The sequence below is a fragment of the Carcharodon carcharias genome, chromosome 5, assembly GCF_017639515.1.
Source record: "Carcharodon carcharias isolate sCarCar2 chromosome 5, sCarCar2.pri, whole genome shotgun sequence".
NCBI lineage: Eukaryota > Metazoa > Chordata > Chondrichthyes > Lamniformes > Lamnidae > Carcharodon > Carcharodon carcharias.
This window is the reverse complement of record NC_054471.1, coordinates 45,350,447-45,377,068: the sequence shown is the minus strand read 5'-3', so window position 1 is coordinate 45,377,068 and position 26,622 is coordinate 45,350,447. Positions and strand designations below refer to the sequence as shown.

The 26,622-nt window shown below is 41.1% G+C and overlaps 1 protein-coding gene across 3 annotated transcripts in view; it reads right to left on the bottom strand.

The window, feature by feature from the left end:
- Nucleotides 1–10,250: 10,250 nt before the first annotated feature.
- The window catches only part of wasf1 (WASP family member 1), a 141,458-nt gene continuing 125,086 nt past the window's right edge, over nt 10,251–26,622 (bottom strand). For all 3 annotated transcript variants that reach the window (XM_041188939.1, XM_041188940.1, XM_041188941.1), the window contains 5 exons: nt 24,149–24,263; nt 23,378–23,547; nt 22,489–22,680; nt 16,190–16,818; nt 10,251–11,211 (listed from right to left, as the gene is read on the bottom strand). In XM_041188939.1, coding sequence (XP_041044873.1) covers nt 11,054–11,211; nt 16,190–16,818; nt 22,489–22,680; nt 23,378–23,547; nt 24,149–24,263 — 1,264 coding nt within the window. In that variant the 3' untranslated portion in view covers nt 10,251–11,053. The remainder of the gene's footprint in view (nt 11,212–16,189; nt 16,819–22,488; nt 22,681–23,377; nt 23,548–24,148; nt 24,264–26,622) is intronic.

Below are 26,622 nucleotides of genomic sequence, written 5' to 3'. Positions count from 1 at the left end.
ATGCCTCTACTGGGTTGATGACTTCTGGAGCATGTCGAGCTGCTGCTTCATGTTGAATCTGGAAGGTTCATTCTGTTGTAACGGCTTCAACTTTCTTCATGGGGATTGCTGCTCTTGACAGCATGTCAGCGACATACATGTGTTTCCCTTGATTGTCTGTCATGTCCGGATGATATCTCTGTAAATGAAGTAACGTTCTTTGCAGACGTTTTGGAGCAGATAGTAGCGGTTTTAAAAAAGTGCTTTGAAGTGGCTTGTGGTCAGACTCCATTGTTACTTTGTCTGTCCCAAGCAGGTGTTGATGAAAATGCTCACAGGCAAAAACAATAGTCGAGCACTCCTTCTTGATCTGAGCGTAGTGTCGTTCAGTTTGCGTTAACACCCTGAAAGCAAATGTGACTGGTTGTCCTTGCTGCATTAGGGATGCTCCAAGACCCATCTCACCGGTGTCACACTGCAAGGTGACTTCATTATTGATATCATTTACTTCTGCATTGCTGCTACAGCTCTCACCTTGTCAGGTTCCGGGCAAAGACCTTTTGCTATCAATACATGACCGGTGTACTTGACTTCAGGCATCTTCAATTGCAATTTTTTTCTTGCTGAGCTTCAGGTTCATCTGGCGAGCTCTCTCTAGCAGTTGTATTAAATTCTGATCATGGTCAGCTCTGGCTTCTTCCATTGTGTCCCCATATCCATAGACTAGTAAATCATCCACTATGGCTTTCACTCCAGGAAGATCACTGACCATCTCACTCTGTCTGTGTTGATACTCTTCTGGAGCTGTGGAAATGCCAAACAGCATGCGCAACCATCTGTATTTCCTGAACGGGGCCCAGAATGTAGTTAGAAAGCTACTGCTTTCATCCAGCTTCACTTGCCAGTAACCATCCTTTGCATCTAGAGAAATCAAGATCTTTGCCTTGGCAAGTTCTGGCAAAATTCCTTTGATCGTTGGCATGGGGTAGTGAGATCCTTTCAGCGTTTTATTTAGATCCTTTGGGCCTAAGCATAATTGTGCTTTCCAGGTTGTTTCACTGCTACCATGCTGCTAATCCGGTCTGTGGAAGTTGTCACTTTCTTGATTATTTCCTTCTTTTCCAATTCTTCTATCTTGTCCTTTAGGCTCGAGTTGAGGGCAGTTGGAACTCTTCTCGGCTGATGCCGAATTGGGCTTACACTCTCATCTACTTTGAAATGATATTCTCCTGGTAGACATCCCAACCCTGTAAAGAGATCTTTGTACTTCTCTAAGATCTGTTCAGCAGTTAATGATTGTGTGTGCCATGGCACGTTGTGACTCTCTGTTGGCATGTTTAGGGTTACCAGTCCAAGCTTCAGATTTGCTCCAGCTGACACGAGTGGCTTTTGCTTACCATCTATGATCTGGAACTCCAGATCTTCATTCTTGCCTTTGCATTGGGCTCTGAGACTAATTTGTCCTCTGGGTTTGAATATCGTGCCGTCATAGAGCCTCAAACTTACTTTCAAGGGCTTCATTTTTGGATCATCATGTTGAGCCACTTTGCACAAGTCTGTGAGGGTCATGATGTTGCACGATGTACTGGTGTCTACCTGACACATCTTGTTTACGTAATGCCGCAGTCATCATTGTAACAGTCACAAAATATTTCTTACAAAGAGACTTGATGGAACCAACCTGTTGTATTGTGTATAATGTTTCCATCAGACTCTTCTGCTGATATCTCTCCAGTAGTCATCCGTGCAGATTTGTTTTGCTTCTTTCTAGCCAAAAATGACTCGGCTTCTTGCAGTTAAAACACTGCTTTCCCCACACTGGACAGACCTTCTTTTCCTTTGCATGATGTCCTCCGCAGTAACAGTATCCTTCCCTTCATGACTGTTCTGCTCTTTCAGCCTGGAATATCTCTCAGCATTATGTATCTCCTTGTCTGTTCTGCCATTCATGTGTTCTAGCTGACATTTTACAACCTCCATGATTCTGCACACATCTGTCACTTTCTTGAAAGTAAGTTTCTCCTCTCTCAGTAGACGTGCTCTCATTTTAGGATGTCTTATGCCTAAGGCAATTTTAGCTTTAATGAGATCATCTTTTGGTTGCCCAAATTCACATGATTCTGTGAGCTGTGTTACTGCAGTTACATACTGATCAATGGACTCATTTATACCTTGCGCCCTAATGTTAAATACATACCCTTCATAAGTTACGTTCACTTGGGGTCTAAAGTGTGCCTTCAAGGCTTTTAAAATCTCTGTTGTCTGTTTCCTTTGTTCGTCAGGTAGATTTCAGTGAAATACAATTTGTAGCAGTTTCTCCCCAGCAACGTTAAAAGTGTTGCTTCTCATACCAGTTCCAGCTTGTTAGTTAAATCTGTTGCAATCTTGTAGTTTTGCCATTCCGAGTGGAAAAACTGCCAGTTCTATCACATATCATCTTTCATTTCGGCAGGAGTAGGGAAAGGAAAATTTACTGCCATTTTGACTCACCCAGTATCTTACTTGTAGCCTTTGGTTTGTGTTTGCTTTTCCTCATCAGTGGCTTTTTCAGCAGCTTTTAGCAGGTTTGAACATTTCTATGTTCCTTTTTCAATCATTGTGGTTTCTCTGAAGCTTTTCCAGGTTTTCAAAACTCAATCGCAGCTCCATTCCTGACATCATGTCACAAGCTTAAAGATTACAGTCTTTCTAGTGCAGTGTCTTTATTGAACTGAATATACCATGGCTGCCTGCATGGGATACCTCATGGTAGAGGTCACATGACTATAGCAAGCCAGGTAGGACATGTATTGGTGATTGCATTTCTAAACTAAAAGAGTGCTCATGAGAAAAATGCAAATGCTTCAGGAATATTTAGCAACAAAATATTACTACAATGAGAAATTAACTTGAGGTTTCTGATGGAATACTGTGATATATGTTCAGTTATGATCTTTGAGATAAAATCATTCAGATTGAAGCCCTTGAAAGCTTTTTCTGTGAGTTTGTGTTTCTTTCTTCTCTGGATATGGAACTCCATGGTATGTTTTTGAGTATTTGCTCATCAATTTTTCTATAGCTGGGCTTAGAAACAGAGACCTGCTGCAAATGCTTTTGACATTAGATGGTCAGTAAAGGAATATAATTGATGTCAAGCATAAACAATGCACAAGCTGGGGAGATGATGTTTATCCATTCGTGCTGAACAAATTAGATGGAAAACATGGATTGGGGAATGATTAAAAAAATAAAAGGCTCCTTGGGATAATAGTGAATACTAAACAGAGAAAAGGAGGCCCATGGGGGAGAAAATTGAAAATAATAAAGGAGTTTGAAACCTGGAATGAACGAAGTCCACAATACATGATGTGCCTATCACTTCACTATAAATGAGAGCATTGCAACAGGATTGATGATTGACATTGATTACACAACCACTGGAAAATGAAGTGCAGTGCAATGACTGAACAATTAGAGAAAGGTTTCTACTTATATCTTCATTTGTAAAACCATTGCTATTTGAAGGAGTGTTAGGGGGACAGAAATCAAAAGCAAGACCGGGCACTGGGGAAGTTTAATATCATTAGGAGATCATGGATGCACAGAGGCCTGTAGATATTCACAAGCCCACTTGAAAACAAATAAAACAATAGACAAATCTGAGGCTCAGTTAGAGAAACCCTTAGGGAAAAGTTCTGATGAAGGTGGTGTACATTTATCTGCAAGCTTTTTACTTTTCCCCCGCCCCAGTTTCTATATATCTTTGCACACTTACAAATAAACTTTATGACGAACAAAGTGGAGCAAGTTCTCCGCTTGGCACGCTTAAAAACATAGCTATGGAAGGACTTTTTTGTGAATATGTAATTTTGGATTTGTTCAAATGTAATATTCGCATTATATTTACATGCTTTAGGTACACAGACCTTTTTTAGATGCAAAAGCAGTAAAGATGGCTAAAGAAAAAAATGAGAGAACTGGCTTTTACATGGTGCCATTTCCACCTTTAGGATACTCAATGTTTCACATTCAATGAATTACTTTGGAAGTCTTGTTGATACAGTTATGTAGGTAAATGTCTATATTAAACGTCAAATTAGATAAATAAGAGGTTAATATTTTGATGGAGTTGCTCGAGGAATAAATGCTGCCCAGGACAACTGGAGAGAATCCTTGTCTTCATTTGAATAAAGTGACAGGGTCTTTTCTCTGACATAACTTCAGTCTGAAATATCTCCAACAATGCAGTGTGTTTGGCATCAGCCGATATGATGTGCTCAAGTTCTTAACTATTGTTTGAACCCCCAACATTCTGATGTTGGTACAAGTAATGCTAACACCATGCCAGATTGAGGACATTGCCTATGTATGAATAATACAACACATGTTCAGCTTCAGCAATGAACTGACTAAAAAAAATCATCTTGGTATTCATTCATGGGATTTGGGCATCACTGGCTAGGCCAGCATTTATTGCCTATCCCTAATTGCCCTAGAGAGGGTGGTGCTGAGCTGCCTTCTTGAACTGCTGCAGTCCCTGTGGTATAGGTACACTCACAGAGCATTTAGGAAGGGATTCCAGGATTTTGACCCAGCAACAGTGAAGGAACGGTGGGTGATATATTTCCAAGTCAGGTTGGTGATCGACTTGGAGGGAAAATTCCAGGTGGTGGTGTTCCCATCTATCTGCTGCCTTGTCCTTCTGGATGGTAGTGGTTGTGGGTTTGGAAGGTGCTGTGTAAGGAGCTTTGGTGAATTCCTGCAGTGCATCTTGTAGATAGTACACACTGCTGCTACTGTGCGTTGGTAGTGTAGGGAGTGAATGTTTGTAGATGTGGTCCCAATCAAACGGGCTGCTTTTTCCTGGGTGGTGTCAAGCTTCTTGAGTGTTGTGGGAGCTACACTTATCCAGGCAAGTGGGGAGTATTCCAGGACATCACTGTAGGAGTTCCTCAAAGCAGTGTCCTGGGCCTAACCATCTTGTGCTTGTAGATGGTAGACACACTTTGGGGAGTCAGGAGGTGAGTTACTCATCACAGGATTCCTAGCCTCTGACCTGTTCTTGTAACCATAGTATTTATATGGCTAGTCCAGTTCAGTTTCTGGCCAATGGTAATTCCCAGAATGTTGATAGAAGGGGATTCAGTGATGGTAATGTCATTGAACATCAAGGGGTGATGGTTAAATTCTCTCTTGTTGGAGATGGTCATAGCCTGGCACTTGTGTGGCACGAATGTTACTTGCCACTTGTCAGCCAAAGCCTAGGTATTGTCCAGCAGCATTTGGACATGGACTGCTTCAGTAACTGAGGAGTCACGAATGGTGCTGAACATTGTGTAATTATCAGTGAATATCCCCACTTCTGACCTTATATTGGAAGAAAAGTCATTGATGAAACATCTGAAGATGGTTAGGCCCAGGACATCACCCTGAGGAACTCCTACAGTGATGTCCTGGAGCTGAGATGACTGACCTCCAACAACCACAACCATCTTCCTTTGTACTAGGTATGACTCCAACCAGCGGAGAGTTTACCCCCTGATTATCATTGCCTCCAGTTTTGCTTGGACTCCTTGATGCCGCACTCAGTCAAATGCTGCCTTGATGTCAAGGGCAGTTACTCTCACCTCACCTCACCTCAGGAGTTCAGCTCTTTTGTCCATGTTTAAACCAATGAGGTCAGGAGCTGAGTGGCCCTGGCAGAACCCAAACTGGGTGTCGGTGAGCAGTTATTGCTAAGCCAGTGCCTCTTGATAGCACTGTTGATGACTCCTTCCATTATTACTTTATTGATGATTGAGAGTAGATTGATTGGCCAGGTTGGGTTTGTCCCACCTTTCCTGTATAGGGCACACCTGGACTATTTTCCACATAGCCTGGTAAATGCCAGTGTTGTAGCTGCACTGGAACAGCTTGGCTAGGGGCGTAGCAAGTTCTGGGCCGCAAGTCTTCAGAACTATTGCCGGAATATTGTCAGGGCCCATAGCCTTTGAAATATCCAGTGCCTTCAGCTGTTTCTTGGTATCATGTGGAGTGAATCGAATTGGCTGAAGACTGGCATCTGTGATGCTGGGGACCTCTGGAGAATGATCCACTTGGCACTTCTGGCTCACAATCGTAGCAAATGCTTCAGCACTGGGGGCTCCCACATCATTGAAGATGGGAATATTTGTGCAGCCTCCTCCCCCAGTGAGTTGTTTAATTGCCCACCACCATTCACGACTGGATGTGGCAGGACTTCAGAGCTTAGATATGATCTGCTGGTTGCAGGATCACTTAACTCTATGCTGTTTAGCATGCAAGTAGTCCTGTGTTATAGCTTCACCAGGTTGACATCTCATTTTTAGGTTTGCCTGGTGCTGCTCCTGGCATATCCTCCTGCACTCTTCATTGAACCAGTGTTGATCCCCTGTCTTGATGGCAATGGTAGAGTAGGGGAAATGCCAGGCCATGAGATTTAAGATTGTGTTCGAGTACAATTCTGCTGTTGCTGTTCAAAATCTATGCCATTTAGCATGGTGGTACTGCCACACAACACAATGGAAGGTATCCTCAATGAGAAGGCGGGACCTCGTCTCCACAAGGACTGTGCGCAGGTCACTTCTACTGATACTGTCATGGACAGATGCATCTGTGGCAGGCAGGTTGGTGAGGATGAGGTCAAGTATGTTTTCCCCTCATATTGGTTCCCTCACCACCTGCTGCAGACCCAGTTTCGCAGCTATGTCATTTAGGATTTGACCAGCTGAGTCAGTAGTGGTGCTACTGAGCCACTCTTGGTGATGGACATTGAAGTCCCCTGCCCAGAGTAAATACTACGTCCCTGCCACCCTCAGTGCTTCCTCCATGTTGTGTTCAACATGGAGGAGCATTGATTCATCAGCTGAGGGAGGGCAGTACATGGTAATCAGCAGGAGGTTTCTTTGCCCAAGTTTGACCTGATGCCATGAGATTTCATGGGGTCTGGACTCCCAGGCAAATCCCTCCTGGCTATATACCACTGTGCTGCTACCTCTGCAGAGATGGTGACGGTGGTGTCTGGGACATGATTCCGTTAGGATGACTATGTCAGGTTGTTGCCTGACTAGCCTGTGAAACAGCTCTCCCAGTTTTGGCACTAGTCCCCATATGTTAGTAAGGAGGACTTTGCAGGGTTGACAGGGCTGAGTTTACTGTTGTTGCTTCTGGTGCCTAGGTCGATGCCAAGTGGTCCGTCCAGTTTCATTCCTTTGAGACATTGCAGCCGTTTGATATATCTGAGTAGCTTGCTTGGCCATTTCAGAGGGCATTTCAGAGTCAAGCACATTGCTGTGGGCCTGGAGTCACATGTAAGCCAGGTAAGGAGAGCAGAGTTTCTTCCCTAAAGGGACATTAATGAACTGTGAACCAGATGGGTTTTTACAACAATCAGCAATCGCTTCATGGCCAACTTTTAATTCCAGATTTTTATTGAATTAAAATTCCACCATCTGCTGTAGCGGGATTCGAACCCAGGCCCCCAGGACATTACGCTGGGTCTCTGAATTACTTGTCCAGTGACAATACCACTATACCATCACTAGAAACAAAATTACCAAGTATAATTGCCCTTCTCCTAACCCAGAAGAGCACTAGTATTTCTCTGATGACTTCATACATGTGGAAATAAGGATTGCCTGTGCTGATGTGACTATTAGCTGACTGCCAAATTATTTGAAACATTGAAACGTATTTTGCATTTTCCCGGTTATTGAATTGCGTTCTTTGTATTAATCACATCCATTACAAGTACTAAGTCATTACACAAACCAATAACTGTTGGCTGAGCATGCTAAATTAAGTCCAGAACAATTTAAGACTTTTTTTATATACTGAGCATTTGAAAGCGTTAGATAGTTCCCCTTTGTACAAGTACTGAATCACAGCTGCGCCATGCAATTATTTCTACATAAAATGTAATTTTCAGCCAAGTTGGGATCCATTAACAATCACAGACAATTAGAGGAGATTATGAATTTGTAGTCAACACCTGAGCTTCAGAAACAAATTATAATCACTTAAGTATATTACAGAGTTCTAGTTAACAGGCATAGCATTACTTACTGGCTATATATTTACTAGTGGTGCTGTTGAACGAGTCCAAGGGTACAGAGTTTTAAAACATTAGACTCATTATGTCACGTAAACAGGATTTTAAGTTACAGTGACTGAAATCAAAGCTTTTATTAAATAGTATTCTTTAATTTTTACCAGTACTTTGGGAATGGAATTCTAAAAGTTGTTCCATTATTGTGAAGACTGCAAACAAGTGGCTTTTACCTGTATCTGCATCTTTATCCATTAAATTAGAGAATCTACAGCTTGGTCACTGGTCATTCAGCCCAACTGGTTGTCACTGTTTATACTCCATGTGTCTTCCCCCCACTGATTAATCTCTTCTTCCTTGTCATGCACATCCTCCCCCGACAAATTTGATATACCAAACATTATCTGCTTCAAGAATTCCAACAAGTTCCATGCTCATCACTTTTTGTAAGGAAACTTCTCCTAAAAGCTTTATCTTATTGGTTGATGGCTCTTGTATTTATGCCTTTGTTCTGGGCAAATTTTCAGAGGCAGTACATGCCCAAAGCAAGAGGGCTGCAATTTGTTGAATTTTTAAAAAAAATCTTTCATATAATGTGAGCACCATTAGCATTTACTGCTCATCTCCAATTGCCCTTGAGGTGGTGATGAGCCACCTTCTTGAACTGCTGAACTCCTTGGGGTGTAGCAACACCCACAGTGCTGTTAGAAATGGAGTTCCAGGATTTTGACCCAGCAACAGTGAAGGAATAGTGGATATAGCAGTGGATATAGTTCTAAGTCAGGATGATATATGGCTTGGAGGAGGACTTGCAGGTGGTGGTGTTCCCATGCTTCTGCTGCCCTTATCCTCTTTGGTTGTAGAGGTTGCGAGTTTGGAAAGTGCTGTCGAAAGAACATTGGTCAGTTACTGCAATGCATCTTGTAGATTGTACATAGTTTTGCCATTGTGCATTGGTGATGGAGGGAGTGAATGTTGAAGGTAGTGGACAGGGTGCCAATCAAGCTGGCTGCTTTGACCTGGTTGGTGTTGAGCTCTTGAGTGTTGTTGGAGCTGCACTGATCCAGGCAAGTGGAGAGTATTCCATGAGACTCCTGACTTGACCCTTGCAGAAGGTGGACAGGCTTTGGGGAATCAGTTATTCTCTGCAGAATTCCCAGCCTCTGATCTGCTTTGCTTGTCACAGTATTTATATGCTGGTCTGGTTCAGTTTCTGGTCAATGCTAACCCAACTGGCCTGCCAATTATGTGGAGGCCAAATAAAAGAGGCAGAAATGATTAAGGAAAAATTAAGGGGTGGGGGTGGGGCAGAGGAAGGCAAAAACCCATCTTAAAAAACACAATTTTCCCTCACTGGAACTTTTTCACCGTAATTTACAATTCCACTAAGGTGCTCTTAATCCCTGCAAACTGCCTGGAAGAAATAAAAGGACTAAAATAACAGGAATAGCTGAAAGATGCACATTTATGCACAAAATTTCATGATGAATACAGCTCTTGTTCACATAGTTTTGTCTGTCAACTTCATATGCTTTTATAATGTGTTCCATCCTGTCACTACCCTCCTAAGATGAGACTTGGACACAATACTAAAGAATTTGATCAAAAAGCAAGTGAGGACTGTGCTAGAAAAGATGCAGCACTTTTCTCGTTCTTCAAACTTGTCAGAAGTTATGTAGAAGATAAAAAGAATTATAAATATAGAGAAGATAAAAGTCAAATCAAATTGGTAGCCAGTCTTGCAACCAGGCAGAGGCAAGGTCAAGTGGAATTTCCTGGGATTCCAACCCCCAGACTGCCCCAGCAAGAACTTTATAAATGACAATAATTTTAAAAAGTCAATAAAATTCAGCAGCAATCTTTTTTGGAAAATCCAGTAATGACTGGATGCAATACTGAAATATAATGAGTACATATTTGATTTTATTTTACAAGTTGCAGTTATTTAGATTAAAGACTTTCCTTCCTTTAATGCTACTTCCAGACATCAAGAAAGGCAGCTGGTTCAATTTCAGATTTAATAAATTGAGATGCCTCCCCTTACTTTGGTTGACCCTGCTCATATGGGCTGCTGCAAAACACACTAAAATAAAACAACCCACTATACTTGAAGTGAAGTTTCTGAATCATTACATGGGGAGGTTAACAAAACAAGAACCATGAGTACATGACAAAAAGTACCAGAATGGTGTCTGGATTTAAGATGAATGCAGTCACTTAAAGCAGATTTCAAACAGATTTTGATTTATTAAGTACAGTTAATGCCAGGAAAACTGTTATTTTTGTATCACTTGCAGTTAAATAGGTAATGCAGTGTCTTCTAATCAGTAGTTTTCACAGATGAACACTTAATGTGCAGGCAAAATAGTACATTCAACCAAAAAGAAGTCTTATTTAAATTATTAATATTGGAATAAGGCAAGTCACCACAATGTATCAATGACTTCTATTTATTACAGGCAGTCCATTTACTCAGGATGGAATATTAGTGCATATGGTTTGTTTAAACAGTATTAACTTAGGCAATGTTTTCTAAAAGGGTATGTTGTCTCTTCACATCTGAAACAACTATAGTGCAAGACCTAGCTTACAAATAGCATTTCTAATGTGCTTTATAGGATAAATCAGAGCTGCCCTTCAACTTTGGGTACAAATTTCTTCTCTCAAAGTCCAGTGCACTCAGACAAAGCACAAGATTTTCAAAATAGGGTCTGCAGGATTGTACAGTGTCCCATTTTTAATACTTCGCGGTTTGTTTTTGTTCTATAAACATACAAAACAAATCTCTCCACAGGACTGTAACCTAGACAAAAACACCTAGCTCGTATTTAAAAAATGATGCAAGGTGAAATGAACCAAAAATTATGCATGATGCTCCATCTCAGGAAACTGCTATCAAGTGACCTAGTTAATGTTATAGTGTTACAAATACAAAAACATCCCCCAACTATGAAATGTGGATACATTCCCATGGAGTGCCACAATGAATGCCAATACCAAACTCCACACTGTACAAGTTAGTCAGTCACATTATTCCAGCCAGTCCACTTCATCAAATTCAGAATCATCCTCAGAGTCACTGTACTCCACTGCAATACGTCGGGACAGAATGGTTGCCACATCATTTCCAACTTGTTCATGTTTTGCCTCCTGTTCACGTTGTTCTTCTACCTTGCGAAGTTGAATGCCTACCAAGGAATAAGAAACAGGAGATTTTCAAATACTTAATTTTGCTAAGAATTCATTCTTAAAAGGAAAGCTTTTATTAGATGCGTATGCTGTACATTCTGACAATACTGAAGAAAGCCTTAATCTTCAACAATGATCTCCTCTGTGATGCAAAATAGGGCATCATAAACCTGCCTCAGAGCATTTATAGCATTAGAATTTCAGAAACCAAAATTTGACAGAATATTATCAGAGTAAAATTTTAGTGTTTGCCATCTGCATTAAGTCTGTTGCATATATTTGTGCAAATTGAGGTAATAATTCCATCGTCTTCAAGGTACAACCACCATACCAGGCTACACTCACACCAATATATATCCTTAAATATAAGGTATCAAGAAAACCCACAAAAAGTACACATAAACCTGACTGCAATGACATTTCCCATATTTTCTAAAAACATCACAACTCCCAGTGGCCACTGAGTTAGGGTACCAATGAGGGCACAAACTGCCAGCTGGCTCACTTCACATGCAATCCATCAAGTTGACTTTTGACTAAGCTGCACAGGGGCGCAATTGTGAAGCAGCCTGGAATGTATCACGCAAGCTTTATTTTCTGATAAAATTAAATGGGCTGAGCACTGAAAAACTGGCTGTGCAAAGCGCCTAAAATTTAAAGGGAACACCCCAGACACATGTGCACGTTAATGAGTAATAACTTCTTGAACTTCTTGGACCAAGGAAATCAGAGTTAATTAAATCAAGCCAAAACATGGTTGCGCTCAAATTAGGAACCAAAACAACAGTTAAGATTTCCAATCAGAGCCCACAATGTGAATTCCAACAACAGCCAAAACCACAAAATAATACCTTGAAAGGTAAACTCTTTTGCTTCCTGCATTTTGTCATTCCCAGCCATTACAGCAAATTAGCATTGTGTACTATTCTGTAACCTGACCTTCATTTAAAGAGGAACAAATATTTAATATTGAAGAGATACATGTTGCTGAAGCTTTCGGTCTTGCACTCATGATGACAAATGTAACAAAGCCAAATTTCAATCAACATATACTACAGGACAAAAGTGGTATGATTGGTTGGCAAGTCAACTCTAGTCAAGGTGTTGCCATGGAGAAACCAACAAGGAACAATCGGCTCTCCATGCTTCCAGGTTTTTCAAAAAAGGTGCAAGGCCTGAGCATATTCCTTTTGTTTATGAAGAACAGGCCCTTGCATGTGAATGTATGTCACTTCTAGCAAATGTAAATGAGTCACGTTATGAGCTTGACTGATTAAGCGTAAATTGGTTGTTAGTGTAGCTATTAGCACACTCAGGATTGTTCAGCAAGAACTGCCCAGTCACAGAATCATAAGAGTAGATGTTTTGTTTTGGGTTTTGCAAGCATGGGCTGATTGAGTGCAGTATGTACCCTGCCTATTATGAATAACCAGAGGAACAGGTTGTTTAATACGATTAATGAGTTATTGGGACATATGACCTAGTTACGTGACATTGCACTGGCACTGAAATTCATACACAACAGTGCTCAATCATGTGGTAGGCAGAACATCACTTGGACTGACAGCAGCATTGTTAGTGGAAAATACCACTCAGATTGCCACTGTATAGGAGCAGTGTGAAACGGCTTGCTGAACCAAATTTTTGAACAACAAATATTTACAATTATCAAAACATATACAGCAATTTTATAGAGCTGTTTATTACATGTTTTGAAAACTTGTTCAGTTTTGGTCTCTATAATACAGAAAGGACACTTAAGTCCAGAGGAGGGCAATAAGTTTGATTCCTGCATTTAGAGAGGCTGTCATACGAGGAGGAATTGAGAGGGCCATAAAGGACATCAAGATTTTCAAATGTATGAAGAGAGATCCAGAAAAGTTCTGTTGGGTACAGGATTTAAGGATCAAAGGGGGCATATGTAACATTAAATACATCAAAATAAATTTAGGGGACCAGCGTAGGCAAGCACGGATGTGCTTGGTGAATTTTTGTATTCATTCATGGGATGTGGGCATCGCTGGCTCAGCCAGCATTTATTGCCCATCCCTAATTGTCCTTGAGAAGGTGGTGGTGAGCTGTCTTCTTGAACCACTGCAGCCTCTGAGATGTAGGTACACCCACAGTGCTGTTAGGGAGAGAGTTCCAGGATTTTGACCCAGCGACAGTATAGGAACAGTGATATATTTTCAAATCAGGATGGTGAGTGGCTTGGAGGGGAACTTCCAGGTGATGGCGTTCCCATGTATTTGCTGCCCTCGTCCTTCTAGATGGTAGTAGTCGTGGGTTTGGAAGGTGCTGTCTAAGGAGCCTTGATGAATTTCTGCAGTGCATCTTGTAGACGGTACACACTGCTGCCACCGTTCGTCAGTGTTGGAGGGAGTGAATGTTTGCAGATGGAGTGCCAATCAAGCAGGCTGCTTTGTCCTGGATGGTGTCAAGCTTCTTTAGTGTTGTTGGAAAACGGTAAATGAAGATAACTGAATGAAGATAACGGAATAGAAATAAGAACAGAAAATGCTGGAAATACTCAGCACCATCTTGCCGATTGCAGGTCCAATGTTTGCTTCGCTGCGGTTTTCAGAGGAAAAAAACTATTAGAAAAGTTGGAGAAATTGTGATAAAATAAATGAATACAAGAAAATGATATGGAAGGTACCCATGACGTATTTCTTAGACTGGAAGGTGTGCATTGCACATGTGTTGTCTACCACGTTGCTTGTTGGATTGTTTGCATGTGGGTGTTCATAATTGTTATGATTTCATTTGTGTCTACAATATAGTATCTGGGCGATCTTTAAATCACCAATATTGAAAAATATGAGTGAATATGAACCAAGCAGGAAATGTCCTCCAAAAATTATGACACTTGCCGAGAAAGTGACAATATCAGATAGGCTGAAAAACCACAAGGGGGACGATTGTGGTATAGTGGTGATGTCACTGGGCTAATAATCCAGAGGCCCAGGCTAATACTCTGGGGACATGGATTCAAATCCCACCACTGAGGGAATTTAAATTCAAATAACACACCTGGAATATAAAACTAGTTTCAGTGATGGTGACCATGAAATCATTTTTGATGGTTCACTAATGTCCTTTAGGAAAAGAAATGTGCACTTGTTACTTGGTCTGGCCTATGTGTGACTCCAGATCCACAGCAATGTGGTTGACTCTTAACTGCCCTCTGAAATGTTCAAGGACAATTAGGGATCGGCAACAAATGCGGGCTTTGCCAGCAATGCCCACATCCCATGAAAGAATAAAGAAAAAAACGCTGGCTAGGGAATACTGTGTTAATGATTCTATGATTAGGTGCATTAGGCAGTCTCAAGGTAAAATAAGGGCCAGTGTTAGTGTTTCTGGTAGTCATACTGCCAAGTTAACTTTTATAAGTAGGAAGAAATGGAGCAGTTACTTAATGTGTGGGTAGAGCACCAGCATCCAAAAATAAAAATCCCAGTTCATGGCCCAGTTATTAGAAATAAAATGCTTGAATTGTACCAGCACATGAAAAGTAGCAAAGAGAGTAGCGCTGGTGCCACTGGTGATGATGAAGAAGGGGACTCTCCTTTGCCTTCCAGGGGATTCTCAGCCAGCACAGGATGGTTTGATCGCTTTAAAAAGTGTTTTAGTCTTTGTAATGTGAAGTTGGTGAAGTTGCATCGGCTGACCATATCCCAAGGTACTGCACGAATGCATTGAGGGGAGGGGTTGTCAGCCAGAACAGGTCTTTAACGGAGATGAAACTGGCCTGTTCCGGAAGAAAAAACCAAATAGAAATTCCAAAGAGGAAAGGTTTTAAAGTCACAAAGGAAAGGGTAACGCTATGTTCCAATATGGCTGGTTTTAAGTGTAAACTAATAAAGGCTTATAGGTCAGAAAACCCACAAGTTCTTAAAAGGGAAAAATAAATCTCACCTACCAGTTTCTTTGGAAGGCTAAAAGTAGCGTCTGGGTTACAACAACATTGTTTGAAGACTGGTTTGAAAATTGCTTTCTGCATAAGGTCAAGGCTTATTTGAGGAAAAAGAATTTGTCCTTCAAGGTCCTACTTATCCTTGATACTGTTCTTGGACATCCACCTGCCGAGAAATGTTGTATTTAACCCCGAAATATGGGCTCACTCATCCAGCCAATGGACTAGGGGGTCATTGCAACCTTCAAAGCTTACTACACCCTTAGGAACTTTCAGACATATTCTCAACATTATGGAAGCAAACCCTTTAGCCACTGCCCATGATTTCTGGAAGGAATTTAACATCCTTATATCAATAGGGATAATTAAGAACGCATAGGAAGAGGTTAAAGAATCATACATAAATGCCTGATAGAAGAAAATTTGGCCTGAGGCTGAGGAATGATTTCACATGTTCTCCAATGTGGATGCTGAAGTGACCAAGATTGTTGAGCTGGCAAAACAAGTTGGAGGGGCAGGATTTGAAGGCCTGGCTACAGATAAAGTAGAGGAGTTGCTTCAGTCTCATCAAGTGGAACTCTCTACATAAGAATTGGTGGAACTGACAAAATCAAGTTAATGCAAAGAAAAGCCTAAGGCAGCTCAATTTGCACCTAAGATTGTGGCAGACCTCAGAGGATCAGATCAGCTGAATAAAAAAACAGATGACATGCTATGACACAAACAGGGAAAAAAGCATGCCTTTTATAGGGTGATTGAACTAATACTGGTCCTTAGAGAACTGTACAAGATTGAAAAGCAAAATACGAAGCAGTCAAAAATAACTCTCTTTTTAAATCTACGGCCACATCAACATCAGCTACCTCACCCACTCTCTCCACCTTCAAGTAAACTTCTACCAACTTCACCCCAAAGCCCATCACATTCTGCTGGAGAGTCTTAAGGGCAAGTGTAACTAACATATATTTCTTATTTTGTTAAACAGGACATCCTAATATTTATTAAAACATTGTTTTTATTGCCTTTTATTCTCTATACATATGAGTACATGGACTTACCCTTGCGTATTGCTTCAAGCAAAACACTCCTAGCATCACTGATCACTGGCAGAGAAGATGGATGCCGTTTGGCTTCAGATCCTGGATGTGCTTGGGAAGGAGATGATGGTGGGACCAAGGGCACAGGAGGTCTAGATCCAAAGGATGGTGGAGGAGGGGGTCCAGGTGGTGGTGGGACAGGTCCTCCAAGTGGAGAAAAGGATCGTGGTCCAGATGGGGGAGGTGGTGGTGGTGGAGGAGGTGGTGGCGGTGGTGGAGGAAGCCCCTGTCCTTCACTTGTCTGAGTTGGAAAGGTTGTCATATCAACCCCAGGTGCTGTGACAGAAACGGGAAGGGATGGTTTTATTAATGGAGGAGCTACGGGAGGAGCAGCAGGATGGAGTACTCCAGGGGCAATCTGAAGAGGCGTCGCTGGTGGCACAGATACCATTGGCTGTGGCAGCGGAGGGGCAAGTGGAGGTGTCGAGTTGATGGGAGCTTTGACTGATGCTCCTGACACAGTAACAGGAAGAGGTGGTGGTGGTGGTGGTAATGGGGGAGGTGGAGGTGGAACAGCAGGGCTCACAAAAACTGACGCCTTGCTTGTTGCTGGCGACCTAAGTCGATGATCCATTAAATCAGAGTTGGAACTGAAAAGAAAACCCAAATATATCTTTAGCAGAAATATCCATGACACTTTAACCAAATATAAATAAGGCAAAATGTAATTTACTCAACTTATAAATTGTTTTCATTTGTCAAATGGAACATAAAATCAACATGAGGAACCCAGGCATATGTAAAACAATAAAGTTGATCCCTAGCATCAACACATGAGCTTGTAAAGAATAAGGTTCTATCTCAACTTATGCACATGGAATTAATGAAAATTTCCATGTACCTGCCATTCACTGGGAAATGACCTTATGTTTTCAAGCAAAATTCCAGTTAAAAGAGGTTGGCAAACGCCAATTTCTACCAGATGGACTGCTAATGAACCAAATTGTAAACTAGTTGAGAAAACATTAGAAAGACTATCCTGGTTTTAAAAATAACCTTAAGATTTGAGTTTAGAATGACCCTCATCTCTCCCCCTCACCCAACTCAAATCACATAATATAGGTTGAATGTTGCATCAATAGAGGGTAAGTAAACGGAGTAGATTGAAGGAGCACCTGAATAGCATTAGCTTACAAATTAACAGCCAGCGTGGACTTAGAAGGTCCTGTTGGATGTTATAAGAGGATATTATAAAAATAAGTAGTGTGATTTCCCACAATATAGATTAATTGACATTACAGGTCTGTGATAACTAGCCGGAGCAGGCAGGTTTCATCAAGAAACAGTATATATTATAGATGCTTTCATGCTCGACCAGGACTCGTCAGGATTGGCTGCACTACCAGCTCACTGGTCGGAGCCCCCACAGTACATCACATGGCGCCTGATTGATAGAAGGAAGGGACTATATCCCCAGTTACACATTTCCTCTCCTTTAGTCTTTTTACAATCTCTATGCAGGAAAACATTTGAACAATTCAACAAACATATACAATTTCAGGTGATTATAAATCAAGGCTCTGAGGTGCTCTTCTTATATGGCTAGGGCAGCGTAGCTCTACCACTGGAGGTTCCTGCATGGGATTGACAGGGTCTGGAACTGCAGTATGAGACACTGGAACGTGACAATTCAGGATCTGAAAACTCTTCAGAGACATTTGATTCCAGGTCAATCAGACCCTTCAGGAATTGACAGTTTGACATTAATCACAGGTGGATCAGTTGATTGTTGGAATGCCTCTCTGGCACAAATATGATCTATGTGCTTTTGGAGTATTTTATCTCCCACTTGTACTTGGCAAGACAGTGGACCAGTCTCTGAGACAATGGCTCCAGGAGCCCAACAAGTCCATTGCCAAAATTCTGTACATAATCCATGTCACTGATGCTGACAGCGCAAGCTTTACAGTATATGTCATGATTAAACTTCTGACTATTCTGGTTCTGCGCCACATTCCCCTCCAAGTTTGGATACACGAGAAGTTGACGTGTATGTAGGTAGCATTTCATTAATAATTGCAACAGTGTTGAACCCGTAGTTGAACGATAACGGAAAAGAAACCGGGAAAGTTGAAATTCCAGAGTGCCTTCCAATAGCTTTTTCTTACCAGGCTTAAAAGTTTGTACTGCTCCCTCGACTAGACCATTCAATGAGGGACTGCAAGGGGCTATTTTAATATGTCGGATTCCATTCAGATCCATAAATTTCTGAAACTGTGCTGGTAAAATCAATGCCATTATCTGAAAGGATAATTTGAGGCAAGCTACATATGCTGAAACTGTGACGTAGCTTCTCGATCGTTGCATTTGACATTGGCAACTTGATTTCATTTGCATCCATCCATTTGGAATGTGCATCTACAATTAACAAGAATATGGTACCTAAGAATGGACCTACATAATCGATATGTAATCGAACCCAGGGTCGACCAGGCCACCCCCATGGATGCAGGGGAGCCAGAACTGGCAACTTTTGTTGATGCTGACAATGGAGACAGTGCTTGACTAAGTTTTCAATATCTCCATTAATGCTGGCCACCATACATAGCTTTGTGCAAGCATTTTCATTTTTTATATGCCTGGATGGGCATTATGGAGTTCTGTCAAGAGCGGCTCTCTGTCTTGTGGTGGGGCCACCATTCTTGATCCCCACAACACTTTTGATAATTGTGGATCTCGGCTTGTCCTAATTCTAATTTGTTTCATGCACACAAGCAAAGAATCTAAGAAATTCATTAACAGCAATAATGCCTGTGGAACAGGAATATGCACAATATTGTCTGGCAACAGGAGATAACTGAGTGCATCTGCATTCGCAGTGTGTAGGCCAGGAAGGTACATAAAAGTATACTCATACGCAGATAATGTCAGGGCCCATGTTGTATCCTTGCTGATGCTACTGGTGGGATGGCTTGTCCTCGCTGAATAAACCAATTAATGGTTTATGTCCCAACACAATGATGAAATGGCGACCATGCAGGTTCTGATGGCATTTTTTCACCTCAAATGCTACTGATAAACTTTCCTTTTCTAGCTGGGAATAGCCATTCTCGGCTGTGGCGAGGGTTCTTGAGACATAGCCAGTGGGCCTTTCAGGACCATTTTCCATTTTATGGAATAGCACAGCTCCCACCTTGTAGGGAGAGGCATCACGCTAACACCAGCTCTTTCGACGGATCATAGTGCACCGTAGTGCTTTCATGGAGGCTACTTGCTGCTGTGACCCCCAAGATCTATGGTGGTTCTTTTTTTTTTAGTAATGAGTACACAGTTGGTAGGTTTGGTAAGAAGCAGCTTTAGTAGTTGATTATGCCCAGGAAGGACTAGAGTTCTGTTACATTGGATGATGATGGAGCATCTTTTATTGCCTGCACTTTATCTTCTACCGGGTGCAATCCACCCTGTGGCCTATATAAGTTACTTCTGGTGCCCTAAATGCACACTTTTCCTTCTTTAACCATATGCCAGCTTCCATGAACCTCCTTAGCATCTCCTTCAGGTTGGTTAACTGTTCTGTCTCGGTTAATCCCATGATGGGGACATCATCTTGATATACAATTACTTGTGGGGTCCTTGCAAAAGGCTCTCCATTGTTCTCTGGAAGATTACACATGTCAATGAGGCCCCCAAGGGTGGGCAGGTGTACTGATAGAGACCCTTGTGTCTGTTAATAAGAACATAAGAAATAGGAATAGGAGATGGCCATTCGGCACCTCGAGCCTGCTCCACCATTCAAAAGATCATGTCTGATCATCTTGTGTTTCGATTTCCACATTCCCACCTTTGATTCCCTTGCCTAACAAGAATCCATCTACCTCTGTCTTAAAAATATTCAATGACCCCGCTTCCACCACCTTCAGAAAAAAATTCTCCTCATCTCTGTCCTAAAAGGGCAACCCCAAATTTTAAAACAGTGCCCCTTAGTTCTGGACTCACCCACAAGAGGAAACATCCTTTCAACCTTGTCAAAGCCGTTCAGGATCTTGCGTACTTCAATCAAGTCATCCCTCACTCTTCTAAACTCCAGAGTGAAACAAGCCCAGTCTGTCCAACCTTTCCTCATAAGGCAACCCATTCATTCCAGATATCAATCTAGTAAACCTCCTTTGAACCACCTCTAATGCATTTACATCCTTCCTTAAATAAGGAGACCAAAACTGCACACACTATTCGAGATGCGGTCTCACCAATGTCCTGTATAACTGAAGCATAACATCCTTACTTTTATGTTCAGTCCCTCTGGTAATAAAAGATAGCATTCCATTAGTCTTCTTAATTACTTGCTGTACCTGCATACTAACTTTTTGTGACTGAATTCTGAGGTGCAGAGGGATCTAGGTGTTCTAGTACATTACTATGTGCTCTATGTACTATCCAGCTCTACTTGCTGCTAAGTGTGGCTCATATCCAATTTTGTATAGGACTTGCCTCCAGCCAGTTTGGCATACAAGTCGTCAATCCTTGGGAGAGGGTACTTGTCTAGTTTGGTTGCCTTATTTACGGTCAACTTATAGTCTCCACAGGTCTGTATGGTGCAGTCAGGCTTAACCACTATAACTATGGGTGCAGCCCATTCCGAGAATTGAACAGGTTGGATAATGCCCTGCTTTCCTAGCTGGCACAGCTCCATGTCAAACTTTTCTTTCAATGTATAAGAAGCAAAGTGTCACCTGTAGTTTTACATGTATTTTGGTCTGCATGCCTTTTAACATCCCTAGTTCACCCCGAAAAACCATGTTGTATTTTATTAGAAGTTCTGGAACTCCATCTGATTTTAGATGAAATATCTCAGGCCAGTTGAGTTTGATCTTCTGTAGATAGTCTTGGCCTAAAAAACTGGTTCTTCTCCTTTCACAATTATTACAGGCAGCTGGATTGTCTGTTGCTTGTAAGGGACTGGGACTGAGACTGTTACTGACTGTCTTCTTTCAGTAAGGTGCCTGAAAGTGTGCTCTCCCACCACTGCAGTCGATGCACCCATGTGTGTCCACTTCCATTTTCATTGCTTTCCATTAACTTGTAATGTTACAGTAATTTGGTCTTCACAGCAGTCACATTATATAAGGAGTGAACGTCAGGAGTAGCAGCCTTAGCCATTGTTGTACCCATTACTTCTATCATGTTTGTTTGCTGTTTTGCAGACTGCTTTAGCTTTGTCCGGCATTACATAACCACATGACCCTTCTTATGATGGCAATGGCATTCTGCCTCTTTGAATTTACAGGTATCTGCTCATGGTCACCACATCTATAGCAACTTTGTCTTGAAGTCACTGCTGAACCATTTCTGTTAGGCTTTATAATGTTTTTCATAGTGGACAATGAATTGTGCTTCAATTCTGCAGGTCTGGCTTTTGCGCCACGCTTGGTGGCAGGTTCCTGCCCAACGTGAAGTACAGCGCCATTTTCCAAGCGGTGCAAAGCCTGTGAGTCCCACAGCACTTTCCATGGCAAGGTAGATTTCTAGGGTGCACTTAAAGTCGATGTCGACCTCAGTGAGTAAATGGCGCTATATGGCATCATCCATAACTCCACTAATTAATTGGTCCCGCCGTATGTAGTTTAATACGTCACTGAAGTCGCAGTGCTTAACTGCTTAATGTTTGAGAGATAGATCAAGATGGACTCCCCTGGGGCCCTAATCTTTGAATTAAATTTAAAACACTGCATTATTATGGATGGCTTTGGCTGGAAGCGTGTTTTCACGAGGTGCACTAATTCATTACAAGTCCTGGAACTGGGGGCACTCAGATTTAATCTCAGCCTGTTGCCAGGGAGGGGGATGGAGTCAGTAATTACAAAACAGAGTTTGGAGCAGGAATTGAAGACAATGTTCAACCTTCCCTATGTTTAATTGGAGGTAATTACTGCTCATCCAGAACCAGCTGTCAGGTAAGCAGCCTGAAACTTTATCAACAGTAGAGGAGTTGAGAGAGTTGGCATTGAGCTGGAGGTCTTCAATGTAATGTGAAAAATTAACACTGTGCTTTCAGGTGATGTTACTGAGGGATAGCATGGGCCAAAGATAGATCCTTGGGGGATACAAAGAGGTCATAGTGCAGGAACAGGAAGAGAAGCTATTGCAAGTAATACTCTGACTATGATTAGATAGATAAAAATGGAATCAGGTGCTGATTAAAACAATGCAAAGCAGTCCTTAACTTGCATTTGGCATCACCATGGGGGCTACTACAATCAGGTTTGATTCTGAAATCAGTCAATACTCGACGATAAATAGGACAGCAATGAACTTTTAATTACCTAAAAGCTGGTAGCACTGGCTTCACGTCAACTGCTGTCTGTACTGGAGGAGGTGGGGGTGGCTCATGTGGTCTTGAAACAAAGAGTTTGTCACTCATTCCACTGGTATGTTCGCTAATATGTCTAAAAGGTACTGTGGACTGTACAAGATGGTCAAGGTGGTCATCTGGATGATCAACACATGTTTCCATCCTTAAAGAGAAAGCAAGATTATCACTACAGAATTATTTTCTCCTTACATATTATGCATCACCTACAAGCAGTTCATTGTGCACAGATTGACCAATGGATGAGCCACAAGAATCATTGGACTAAAATTAACAGAATGCAAGTCTAGTTCATTCTCTGATCAGTCAATGACTTTATAAAAACAAATGAGCCTTGAGAGTTACAAACGTAGCATCTCAACCTACTGGAGCAGACAGGAAATAACTACACATTCACAGAATCATGTAGCACAAAACAGGGTCATTCATCCCATTGTGCTTATGTTGGCTCTTTTGAAGGAGTTATCCAGTTAATCCCACCCCACAAATCTTTTTCCATAGTCCTGCAATTATTTCCTTTTCAAACATATATCCCATTCCCATTGGAAACTTACTATTGAATCTGGATCAACCACACTTTAAGGCAGTGCATTACATATAATTATTCAAAGAATGTAACTGTACACATCACAAAACATAAGAATTTGGTTTTCATTCAGGAATGGCATTGCCATAACATTACCAATAGCTTTCAGTACTTTATCAGGCATGCTATTTTGTCTAACAATGTGTCAATAAATCCTACAGTACAATATCCTATTTTATCCTACATTTTGACTTACACAAGAATATGCAAACTTTATGCATGGATTCCAAATATTCAAAATAATATTGAAACAAACCTTGGTTCAGGGTACACTGGTGGTCCATTGATATTATCTCTGTGCTTCTGTGGAAAGTCTCCATCAACTGCAAGCTCTAGACCTGGTGCCTGTTTCTCCCATACCTTTCGCCTGTCCTGAGGTGCTCTAGGCATTTTGTCTGGTTCTCGAGGACGATCTATTGGTTTCTGCTACAAATGAAATTTGGTGAATGTAAGTGAGATACTTATGGAATTAAGCCCACATCAGCGTAAGAGTAGAGAAAGGCGTCAGATAATATTTTATTCAAAAATGGTTGCAAAGCAATCCAGCTCTGATAAAAGGTCATGGACCTGAAACACTAACTTTGTTTCTCTCCCCACAGATGTTGCCTGACCTGAGCATTTCCAGCATTTTCTGTTTTTATTTCAGATTTCCAGCATCCACTGTATTTTATTTTTGGAAAGTGATCCATTTGTTTAAAGACAAAGTACATATCTATTGTTAATACAAGATTGCGAAATACTGGAATGTGAAGTGACTGTGCGGATAGAATACGATTTCAGTAAAACCCAAGTTTTACAGATGCGTATTATAAAGGAAAAGGTGAGCAATGAGGTTCTTAAACTAAGCAACTGTGAGGTGGGCAAGTGTGACTTTCTTCAACTTGTCCAATTCTGGCAAACATTCAAACTGTGTTCACATTTCATGCAAACCTTGATGATTGAACAATATATGCCTGCATTCATTCTTTCAGTACATTTAAACTAATGCAAGTTCTATTTTAGAAAATATAAATTCAGTGAAAAGAACCTTTTGCTTCCGTTCTTTCCTCTTATCTTCAGTGTCCTGAAGCATTTTCTCTTTCCACAAATCAAAGAAATATGATGGATTTGTGTAGAATTTTAAGCCATCTTTACCATCGTCTCTGCAGCAAAACATATTCACAGTTAACATTAGAATAGTTTATTTAACATCATAGAAAAAATGTGGCACATTTAAGCCAGACAAACAGCCATTCAGGATAGACAATTAGAATTTTATAGCTCAAAGTATGCTTTATCTCATGGAATCATAGGAATTTACAGCACTTAAGGAGACCATTCGTCTCATTGTATACATGCTGGCTGTTAAGGAGCCATCTAGCCTTGCCCCACTTTCTAGCCCTTGGTCCATAACAGCACTTCAAGTGCATATCCAAGTACTTTTAACTGTTGTAAGTTTCTGCCTCTACCACCTTTTCAGGCAAAGTTCCAGATACCCCACTACCCTCTGGGTGAAAAAAATCTCCCCTCAAACCCAATCTAAACTCTTACTTTAGATCATTGCCCCCTGATTATGGGCCCCTCAAATAAGGGGAATAGGGCTTTTTTATCCACTATCTAGACCCTTCAACTTTAAGCCCTTTAATTAGGCCTCTCAAGGGGAATGGGATACAAAAAAAAGATGTTTCAATTGTGCAGTGTATTGGTCAGACCCCATGTGGAATATTGAGTGCAGTTTTGGGCACTTTACCACTACATTTTTTTTTGGGGAGGTACAGCAGATTCACCAGAATGTTACCAGAGCTTAAAAGGTTAAATTAAGACGATAGCCTGCATAAGCTTGATTTAGATTACTTTAAATTTTGAAGACGAAAAGGTGATCTAATGGAGGTATTCAAAATGATGAGGTGATCGTCAGTACATGTAAACTATTTTCTCTGGCGGGAAGTCAGATCAATGGTTTGTCATCTTAAATTAGAAACAGGCCATTTAGGAGTGAAATTAAGTAATTTACCACACAAAGGATACTGACATTTAGATCCCTCTCCCAAAACGCTGTACATGCTGGATAAAATGAAATATTTAAGACTGATTGATGGATTCTGTTAGATAAGAGTATCAAGGGTTATGGAGCAAAGGTGTGTAAATGGAATGGTAATTAGCTATGATCTAACTGAATGGTGGAATAGGCTTGAGGGACTGAATGGCCTATTCATGTATTCATAATCGCTCACATTTGTTATGATAAATGACACATTTAGCATTGGTCAGATCAATTATTGTGGTTCAGTTGCTCCATTATCTGGTCCCTGGCGCTACATCTTTCAACCCAAACAACTGGAGTACTAATATGGAATAGATTAGGCTTGGCTGTGATGTCTTTGGTGTTCTAATAACATCAATATTCCTATATGATTATTTGACCGAGGCGCTAGAATCTGCAGTATCTGCAGAACTGTATCCAATAAGGAGGGAAGGAAATCAAAGAAAATTGAGAGAGAAAAAAGCTAGTTAAAGAATATTTTCTGGGGAAAAACCCTCTTAGACCAATGCACCACAAGATTAAAACAAATGGTGAAACAAGGCCTTTTCTAAACCAAGATGGCTGAAGAAAATTATAAAGTAAAAGATGAGCAAATGTCTCCCTGGCTGGGCCACCTGGCCAAGACGGAACCAAACTTAATGCAATTGTGGTTATCTGCTTCTTTAGTCAGTTTCTGCCATCTAGTGGTTGAAATAGATACCACATGCAACTCTAACAAAACAATACTGCATTCCACACATCAAAATTTTAGCATGCTGGAATTTGTTTACATAATCACAGAATTGTTACAGCACAGGAGGCAGCCATTTGGCCCATTATGTCTACACTGGCTCTATGAATGAGCAATTCACCTAGTGCTAATATACAGTCGTATCAGTTTGCGACACTTATACAAAAAACTCCCAAACATTCTGCCTAATCTTCCTCATTAAGCATATATAGCTACCTTCATAGGATTCTCATCTATTTGGTGTGCGAGTGAGGGAGATAATCATCATTAGCAAACTTTAGGGGTTTTAAACTATGTGATCTATGTAACATAAAAGCCTCCATAGGCTAAATTAATTTTCAATAGGGTGCCTGCAGTTTAGGGCAGTGGTTTCCACAACTCTGTGTCGTTATTGGACCCCATGCAAATATCAATACACTTCCGGAGACCACTGTTTTAACATCTGAAAGATGGGGGGGAAAAAAATGTTATAATTACAGGAAACGTTTTATTCTGAATCAGCAACTGAAGGACAAATTCAAGGTCTTCATCAGAACAACAAGGAGAGTTGGAAGAAAAATCCTTTACGTGCAAGTTATGAAATGGAATAACCTACCTAAGATAACTTGTATTCATATAGCAACTTGAACATAAAATATCTTAAGGTGCTTCACAGGAGCATGATGAAATAATATTTAGTATTGAGCTACCCAAGGAGATATTAGGTCAGATGACCAAAAGCTTGATCCAAGAGGTTGATTTTAAGGAG